General features: G+C 44.9%; 1 protein-coding gene across 1 annotated transcript in view; it reads left to right on the top strand.

Annotated features, from left to right (window-relative positions):
- tfcp2l1 (transcription factor CP2-like 1) overlaps positions 1 to 2,757 on the top strand; it is a 22,882-nt gene extending 20,125 nt beyond the window's left edge. Inside the window, exons 14-16 of the mRNA XM_015043332.1 lie at positions 9 to 112; positions 2,064 to 2,115; positions 2,196 to 2,757. Of these exons, the coding sequence (XP_014898818.1) occupies positions 9 to 112; positions 2,064 to 2,115; positions 2,196 to 2,233 (194 nt within the window). The 3' untranslated portion in view covers positions 2,234 to 2,757. The remainder of the gene's footprint in view (positions 1 to 8; positions 113 to 2,063; positions 2,116 to 2,195) is intronic.
- The last annotated feature ends 7,259 nt before the right edge of the window (positions 2,758 to 10,016 follow it).

Consider the following 10,016-nt stretch of genomic DNA (forward strand, 5'->3'; position numbering starts at 1 on the left):
GCTGCTGAACCTGTTGGAGAAGATCGCTGGGCTTTACAGCATCGCTCCACAACAGATCACACACATCTACCGCCAGAAGACCACAGGGATCCACGTCCTGGTATCTGACCAGGTAACGAGCGCCATTTAGTAGCCGGACCGAGCTGTGGTACCAGAACCGACTTGTTGCAGCCTGGCATCTTCATCTGGAGACGTTCGTGGATCAGTCAGCTGTTCTAGAATGTTCTCCCTGCAGAGCCCGGCGCAGGGAGCAACATGGCAGGGTTCAGCCATGTTGAACCGAAACATCGGGCTGATGTCTGCAGCATCTGCTGGTTCTGAGGTCCGCTACAGATTTCAGTGTTCTAACACAGTGGTCCCCAACCTTTTTATTACCACAGACCGGTCAAGACTTGGAAAGTTTGCTGCGGCCCGGGGAGGGGAGGGGGTGACAGGGAGCCAATCAGAAAGCGCGGTGACGTCAGAACAGAGGGGAATCCCAAACAGCTGACATATCGCTCAACTGAGAGTCCGGTGGATATCAGAGATGATATGTGGAAATGTTTATTATTATATGTAAAGGTCATTATTATATACGTTTATGTTTATTCAGTTAAAAATGTTAACTATGAAAAAACACAAATAGAGCAGCTTCTCCCTCCATCTTTTATCCACCTCTTTTTCTGTTTGTTTCTTTTATCTCTTAAAATGTCTCCACAAACTGTCACTATTGCTTCTACATCATCATCCGTGTTTGGTTATTCTAAATTCCCTTATTTAGGGTTGGGGGTTTTACTGGATTATCCTCTGGAATCGGGATGTTGGTGACTGGAATCGGTTCGTGTTGCTCCTGCCTTGGACACACGAACCGATCGAACCTGTTGGACTTTTATCAGCTCTCTGGTCACAGAGGTTTGGAGAATCGGCCGACATCCTTAAATCTTGCCGTCTAAACCAGACTTAAGACTCACAAGCTCATCTCATCTCATCTCGACCACTGCCCAAACGCTCTGACTCTGGTCGCTATGGTAACGTTTACATATCCCTTCAAAATAAGGTACAGATGCGCCACAAAAACGAACATTTTACTTTCGTGAAAATTTTGACTCAGGATAATGACTAACGGAGCCCTGAGCTTGTTTCTCTGCAACGAGACGGTCCCATCAGGGAGTGATGGAGACAATAACACCCGAAGTGTTGCTTATATCCACAGCCTGCTGGGTCTCTAGTGGCGAAGCAGTTTGAAGCTTCATTGCCTCATTAGCAGCCGGTCGCCGCATGTTACACAGAGCGGCTTGTAATGTTTGACTCACCTACCGGTCCGGGATAAATCCATCCTCCTGTCTCTTCTCTGGGCCTTTTCCCCTTTGCAAAGAAACCTGATCCGTTTCTTACTCATTTTGCTGCTTGTGGCTCAGTGTTGGCGAGCAAGTCACTGAGAGAATCCGGTTAAAGGATTTTCAAAATAAAACATCCTCCAGACTCAAATAATATATAAAACGGAAATATTTAATTATTTCTTGCGCGGCCAATTGGTACCAATTGGTACCGGGCCGCGCAATTGGAACCACTGTTGGGAACCACTGTTCTAACAGAACCGGTGTGAGTTGCTTCTAGAACTCATTAGTTAGCAGCTCATTAGTGCGTCCGGCCCAACTCCCGATCCAAACGACTGAATCCTGTCCTGCTAACGATCCAATGATGGTTAATGGGGCGGAACAGAACATGTTGACCCAGACACATCCAGAAGTTGCAGGACTGCACTTCCTGTCTGCTACAGGAAGTGGTGGGGATGGCTCAGTTGCAATACTGCATGAGCATCCAAACCTGAAGCTGTGGCCCGGTTCTGGACGGGTCTGATGGTTCTGTCTTCAGCCTCAGCAGGTGAAGCTGTGGTTGCTAACGCGTTAGCATCAGTAGCAGCTGAAGAAGAACATGGTGGTCAATAACTGGGTTTAACTACACCAGAACCAGAACCAGTAGGAAGGAGACAGCTGCAGTCAGGTTGCTTGTTTATGACCACAGGACCAGGAGTAAAGCTGTATGGTACCAAACTACATGTTCTGGTTCTGGTTCTGTTTCAGATGGTGCAGAACTTGGGAGAAGAAGCCAGTTTTCTCATCAGCACCATCAGAGGTAAAGCTGTTCCTGTGGGCTATAACGGTGCCACCATCAGGCGGTCCTGATCATCACTGACCCAGTTCTCCTCTGAGCAGATGAAACTTCTGACGGCTACCATGTCGTGATGAAATGAGCAGCAGGGGGCGCCGTCAGCGCGGCTGTACAGACTTTACGTCAGTAATTCAGTGGAACTTCAGATCCATCTTGATTTTGGATGTTTTCTGTAAATCATTGTGCCTGGACCAGCAGAGAAGGACTCCCAATCAGAACCGGTTTTCATCACTGGCAGAACAGAAACACGGACGACCAAACCTTTCCACCTCTGGGTTTTATTGACGGGTCAGAACAGAACAGGCTTGTTTTCAGGCAGCAGAGGGAACCAGTTTAAACTGGGAACAGCTAGTTTTAATTAGCATTTTGCTCTAAATCATATAATTTATGGCTGTATGTTGCATGTTTAGAAGAATAATGTGGATTTTATTTTGCTGCATAAGAACTGATGTGATGAGAACGGCTCCTAAAGCTAAGCTAAAGCTAAGCTAAGCTAAAGCAGATGCACTTCTGCCTGAAAATGCAAATGGTAGAATAAAAACTTTTGATATGTTGGAAAGATGTGAAATAATACTGCAAATATTAAAATGTTTTCTCTGTAGCCAACAGTTTGTTTTATTGTGATCTGGATTGATGGATGATGGATACTGGAGCAACCAGCCACAGACTGGGGGAGTCCACTGGGACAGACGGTCCAGTTTTGGACCTGAAGCCTCTCCAGGCTGGATGGTGTCAGGAGAATCAGGATCAGGTTTATTGCAGTAGAACAGTTTAGAAATAAGGTTTAGTTTCCCTCAGTTGTACCTGCTGCAACGTGACGCCTCTACAGATTCACACTAAGATACAAATATAAGAACAGCAGAGCAAACAATGAGGAGCCAGAACAGTTAAATACTGTGCAGTTATGAAAACCAGCGTGCTCCCTTCCAAAGGCGTGTGCAGCTCAGTGGGATCATGTTTCAAATTTATACATGTAACATTTAATTGTTAAATAGTAATAAATTAAATGTTTAAAAAAATTGTATTTCTCTTAAGCACTATATGTATTTGATACCTTAATCCTGAACTGCATCAATATACTGTCCTAGTTAAAACAAGTGAGTGAAGTTGTATATCAGAGCAGGTTTGTTTTGTTTCCTTTCTGCCGCCGAACATTCAGGACTGGAGCAAAAACCATGTGAGGTCCTGGGCTCTGCAGCTGGACATTAGCAGCCCAGTCTACTGCTTCTAGATGCTTCAGATCTAACCAGTACGGGTCTGACGTTTGGACCAGCTAAACTTGTCATTCATGCCAGAGAGAAGGTGATGAACTCAAAGAGCCAGAAGCCAGCCAGTTCCTGCAACAAGCCTGGAAAACCCAGCAAGCCATTTCCGTTCGGTAGATACCACGACACATTCAGATACGAAGAGGCCAGCGTTCTAGATGTCACAGAATCTGGTGCTTCAAGTTCACCTCTGAGGTCAGTTCAGTTTGCAGCTGCCTGCACCAATGGTACCATACATTTTGGAATAGGAGACAGGCCAGACTTTGTTCATGGTCAGGTTTTGGGAGTGCTTCTTAATTACAAACAAGCATATGCTAACAGCCTACAGTCAGCCATCAAACCGTTGAGGTTATGAACAGAAATACATGAAGTGGACATTGAGCCTCAGTCTGCCATCTGTGAAGAAAACATCTTCCACACTTACAGCACAAAAAAGGCATGAAGACCAAAGAAACTGAATCACAACCACCAAAGTCTCTCTACATCCGAGACGGTGGCAGCAGCAGAGACCTGCTAGCACCAAGCACATCTTCCACGGTAGGGTACCACACCTTCACTGGCCAAATGCCTCAACTGTCACTGCTCCGCAAGAACGCAGAGGAGAAGCACTTCAAAAGAATAAGGAGCACAACTCAAGGCTCCAGGTTAACTCGCATGATAACCGGTGGAACCCTGTCATAGGAAAAGTCCCACTTTGAGCGTAATGTGATCATGACAAGCAAATCTCATCCAAGCCATTTTGAACATCTGGGTTTCCTCATAGAGCTTCACCCAACTGCTGCTTTAGACTTTGACCCTGACTCAGGTAAACATGGATTACAGACTTACTTTGACCAGCAGAGCACTGTGAGCCCACATTTACCTGGGGGTTGAAGACGTAGCTAACAAACTGAAGTTAATTCAAAACACCAGCTGGGTTTTCTGCAACAGAGAGATTGAGCATGAGGCGCCCTCAGATGTCGAGGCGCCCTTCGCTGATGGACAAGGGCGCCTCGGTTTGAGACACGATTTCTTTCTTGTGCTGGAAGGATGAGCTAAACAAGAGGTTCCTTGTCATTTTCTTACTTTTATCAGCAGTGAGGGAGGAAATGGATCCCCTTGTTGAGACCTTCAGGATGTTCCTGCAGGAGCTCAGAGAGCCAGGACAAATCCTCTGTATCTGTGACAATGAGAACACTTTCATTTCATGGAGGGATCTCATTGAGGCCAAGTGCAGAGTCGACATCTCTGACAGATGCATCTCTGAGCTCAGCTTTGCTGAAGTCAATGGAACCGTCCTCAGTCTCTGGTCAGAGAACCGCAGAGCCAAACGGTTCCTGCCATGTGGGGGTGAGAGCAAGGTGCCTCTTGAGAAAAGATTTGAGCAAACCTTGAATACTTTGGAGATCTTGTGTGTGAATCAGTGTGAAGGAGGAAATGAGGACAGAGCTGCCATAGAGGAGAACTTCTATAGAGGTGGGAAGGTATCATGGTGGAATTTCTATTTCTCTGAATTACCTGGATCAATACCATTCATTAAACGGGTCCAGTTTGATTACATCATGAATACAGTTATACCAGACCTATGCTCCCTACCAAAAGCTTGTGTCGTCTTCCACCTTTATGGAGATCTGGTGTGCTGAGACGCAAGATGGCGCCGGTGTGTGTGGCTGCTTATCTGTCATTCTCCCGTTTCCTTATGTTTATACTGTTTCTGACCTGTGTCATCTATAGAACTGAATCTCTGCTGGTATATGATCGCAACACACTACTAGACCTCCAACCTTTGGTCCAGGATATGATGTTATTTGATGTTGTTGGCCAACAATCCTTGCCCTCGATTCTGTTGGAGATTCCTAGTCACCTGTTCCGGATTCCTGCGCTGCTTTCACGGCCGAGACGTCGTCGTCGTCGTGGTAGACGAAGCGGCTGGCTGGTGAAGCTGAAGTTTTATCTGATCATCGCATGGATCATTTCTAGGCTCTTGGCATTTCTTGGATCCCGTTGATGTCTGCTTGGTGCCCGTGGTCGGCGTTGAAGCCCCTCTACACTGTGCCGGGTTTCCCGACCTGTTGAAGCCCAGGATCCAGTTCCTGTCAGAATCGGCCTGATAAACCCCAGGTCGCTTGCGAATAAAACTTTTATTCTTCGGGACTTTTTCCAGTCACCCAAACCTGGATTTTCTGTGTGTGACTGAGACGTGGCTGAGTGTTGGTGAGTCCAGTGCTCTAACTGAGCTTTTACAAGCGGACTGTTCTTATTTTAACTCACCAGGGGCTTCGGGGAGAGGCGGAGGCACAGCGACTGTTTGCAAACGGGACTACAGATGTAAGCAGTGTTTTCTACAGACGTCTTTCCCCAGATTTGAGTTTATGTCATTTGAGATGAGACACGTAAACCCAGTTTTCTGTGCTGTCGGCTACCGGCCCCCCAAATATAATAAGGATTTCATAAGCGACTTCTCTCACTTTTTAATCTGGGATTTTAACTAACTATGAACATGTTCTTGTTGTAGATTTCAATATACACGTGTGTTGTCCCGATAAGCCTCTGGTAAAGGACTTTTTAAGCCTTCTGGACTCCTTTAGCCTGGTGCAGGCCGTATCCGGCCCTACAGCACCGACACACACTGGACCGGGTCATTTCCTGCGGTCTGCCTGTGACTAACCTGGAAATCTGTGACTCTGTGTTCTCGGATCACCTGCCTGTTTTATTCAGTGTCAGTTTGACACCTACGGCAGTTAAAACTCGCCCCTTCCACTGCTTTTCTCCAGCTCTGTGGATCATCTGACTTCTTCCACTTTGATACAGAAGAGCTCTGGTCCTGGTTCTATTCTTCCTGTCAAACCATCCTGGACTCGGTTAAAAACCAGGCAGCCAAGGATTAAACCTGAGCCTTGGTTTAATGACTGACCTCTGCTGTCAGGAAGGAATGTCGCCGCAGGTGGAAAAAGGATAAATTGCAGGTTTTCACATTTTTAAAGACTGTTGGCGTCTCTACCAGAGCAGAGTTAAAGAGGCAAAAGGGAATATTTAGCGAATATAATTTCCTCAAACAGCCATAGTCCACATGTTTTATTTAACACCATTGACTCTGTGCTTAATATCCCACAGGATGCCTGTTTGGAAGCTTCTCCTGACATGTGTGATCATTTTCTGTTTCTTTATTGAAAAGGTTGGTAGTACCAGGGCTCTGACTCTGACCCCTCTGCTTTCACTCAGTTTGAGCCTGTGACCGTCTCACTTTTAGAGGACGGGGTTGGCCATATTAAGCCATCAGGTTCCCCCTGTGATCCTGTCCCTCCACGACTTTTTAAAGATATTTTACCTAGTATAGGGCAGCCTGTGCTTGCAATTATACATAGCAGTCTGTCCTCAGGTGTGGTCCCTGCTAGTTTTAAACATGCAGTAGTGCAACCACTGCTTAAAAAACCTGGCCTTGATCCGACTGTTCTGGCTAATTATCGGCCTATTTCGAAGCTGCCTTTTCTTTCTAAGGTTTTAGAAAAAATTGTATGCCGTCAGCTGAAACAGTTTTTAGATGAGAATGGCATTCTGGAGGTTTTCCAGTCAGGTTTTAAAACTCTTCATAGCACAGAATCTGCTTTAATAAGAGTTTTTAATGACTCTTATTAAAAACGTGTGATTTTGGTAACCATGTTGTTCTGATTTTACTTGACCTAACTGCTGCCTTTGATACAGTAAACCACGACATTTTAATATCGCGATTACAGCATATTGTAGGTATTGGTGGCAATGTTCTTAAATGGTTCTGGTCTTACCTGGAGGACAGAACATTTTCAGTGAATATTAGTGACTCTGAATCATCTGCTGCTTCAATACCTTATGGTGTCCCGCAGGGCTCAATTCTGGGCCCACTGCTTTTCTCTCTGTATTTACTGCCTCTGGGTTCTGTCCTCAGGAAACATGGGATTTCATTTCATTGTTACGTTGACGATTGTCAGATTTATTTGCCCCTGAAGCAGAAGGATGTCCATTCCATCAAACATCTCCTGGCATGTTTCCGTGATATTAAAGGCTTTGAACTTTTTAAATTTTAATGAAAACAAAGCAGAGGTGATGGTGTTTGGACCCAGTGGCTCCTGTGAGTCCTCCTCTGTGGACCTGGGACCTTTGGAGGAATATTTTAAACCTGTTATTACAGATCTTGGTTTTAAGGTGGACAGTGATCTCAGATTGGACGGCCAAAGTCCAGTTTTTATCATTTAAGGCGATTGGCGTCAGTGAAATCTTTTCTTTCCAGGCAGCATTTTGAAACAGTGATCCAGGCTTTTATTTCGACTCGACTGGATTACTGTAACTCACTTTATCTGGGAGTCAGTCAGTCGCTGCTCTCACATCTGCAGCTGGTTCAGAATGCTGCTGCACGACTTTTGACAGGAACTCGAAATAGGGAACATGTGACCCCTGTCCTGGCCTCACTTCATTAGCTGCTTGTATATTTTAGGATTCATTTTAAAATTCTTATGTTTGTTTTTAAATCACTACATAATCTTGCCCCAGCTTACCTCTCTGAGCTTCTTGACCCCTACATACCTTATCAGTCTCTCAGGTCAGCAGATCAGCTGCTCCTGGAGGAACCGAGGTCCAGCAGGAAGCTCAGAGGGGACAGGGCTTCTCTGCCAGGGGCCCCATATGGAACGACAGAGAGGCCCCTTCACTGTCCACGTCTTAAAACCCATCGATTTTACTCGGCTTTCAACTCCAGCAGGATCCAGTTTTAAATTGTATGTTTGTTTGCTTTTAAACTGTAAGAGTTGTTTTTTTAGTTATGTTGTGTTTTAATGTACAGCACTTTGTTTCAGCTGTGGTAGTGCTTTATAAATAAAGTTGGTGTGGTTTGGTGTCCTCCTCCATCTACCTGGATGTGGTGGGACGATCTTGGCCAGCATGTGTTCTGGGCTCCGACTTTCCTGATGTGGCTGATCACGTGACGAAACGTTTAAGCGTTTATGATGAGCAAACACCAAGGACCCCTGTTCTGCTCATGATGGATGACTTCGACAACATGGAGAAGGTCTATGACTTGCAGCAGGTCATTGAAAAGGAGTGTCTCCAGTCTGCAAAGGTCATCCTGCTGAACTGCATGAGGTCAGAGTCCTCTGAGGTGCCAGAACAAAATTTTCCAACTTTGTCAGCTGTTCAGTTGAAGGTATGGCGGTCTACAAAGCAGTGAAAATAATCCATCTAAGTATTGCAAGGCAATGTTTGCAGGAACTAACAGCCCAGAATGTGACAAAAGCTGAAATTACTGACCTGCTGCTGACCACAAACCAGTGGTTTTATGAGTGCACACAAGGCAAATGTAACCTCCTGAAAGATGTTCATTACATATTGGTGAGACAAAATTATTCACTGGAAGAGGAATCTCAGTTATTTCCTCTCATTCGAGAAATAGCAAAACATTTGGACAGGAAGAGATGGTGTTAAGAAATGCCACAGAAAATCTGATAAAGATGCAATTAGCTCTCAGTTGCTGGCCAGGTACTACTATTTGAAAAAGAAGAAGCTTTCAGGCAAGCGCAAAACCTAGCAAAGAAGGAGTCCTTTCAGTAGTTACGAATCAAAACAGACAACTGTCCTTTCTATACCTCTGGATGTCTTGGAGAAATTCAGGCTGGACTCGTCGTCATTGAGTTGTTAGAAAAGCCCCGGTGTTTTCTCCTGACCAGGTCCGCCACGACATCCTGAGCCAGGGTCTGTCAGGAGAAGTTAAACTTGAGAGTGTGGAGAGAAACGACCCTCAATAAAAACGGAACCTACTATGTCATTCTGAAACCTTGAAAATCTCAAGTACAGGATGAAGGTGAACATCGAGTACCTTGATAAACTATATGTGAACCTGGGCTCCAGGTTTGGAGCCAAAGACACTCGGGAGCAAGTTGCCCAAAATGAGCTAGTTAGATGTTTCAGAGAGTACAAAAAAATCTTTTGCAGGACAGAATCTGCACATCTGCTAAAGAATAAGTTAATGAGTTCAAAGACGGAACTCCACCTGGCAAGAAAGTTTCTTGAAAGGGAAAAAGCCGATATCTATTCTGGGATTCTGTTAGGTAAATTGTATTATGATCAACTATTTGTTATACTGTTTTATATGTTCTTAGTTTATGTACTCTTACTTGTTTAGTCATATCTTTAAGAAATGCTTTGTATTGCTAATCACTCTGATTTCCTTTCCCAGAGGGCGTCTCTGAATCAGAGCAGAGACAGCAGCTCTTCACAGAACGTCCTGCTTTGACCTCTTAGATGGCTATAAATCCATCAGTGTGAAGATTCACAACTTGCTCTGTTTGGCCCTGTGTCAGGAACTGGAGAATCTAGATTAAGATGTTAGTTAGTGATAATCTTGGCGCTGTGACTGTGTGATGAAGTGTTTTCCCCTCCCTTTAGAGTTACAGCGCTCTCTGTGATCAGGGATCCTAAAGACAGTAAAAAGAGAGAAGCAGGCAAATGTGCTTCAGAGCAGCAGGAGATTTGTAACTGAAAGCACATCTCTGTCTGTTCTCCTAGCGAGTATTCAGAATCTAACTTTCTCTTCTCTTTCCTGTGTTATTTGCTGTGTTTAATAGGTGTCAACTCTGACAGATTCTGAATTGTCTC

This window comes from Poecilia latipinna, unplaced genomic scaffold (genome assembly GCF_001443285.1).
Source record: "Poecilia latipinna isolate Pla-1442-1.1 unplaced genomic scaffold, P_latipinna-1.0 Scaffold626, whole genome shotgun sequence".
NCBI lineage: Eukaryota > Metazoa > Chordata > Actinopteri > Cyprinodontiformes > Poeciliidae > Poecilia > Poecilia latipinna.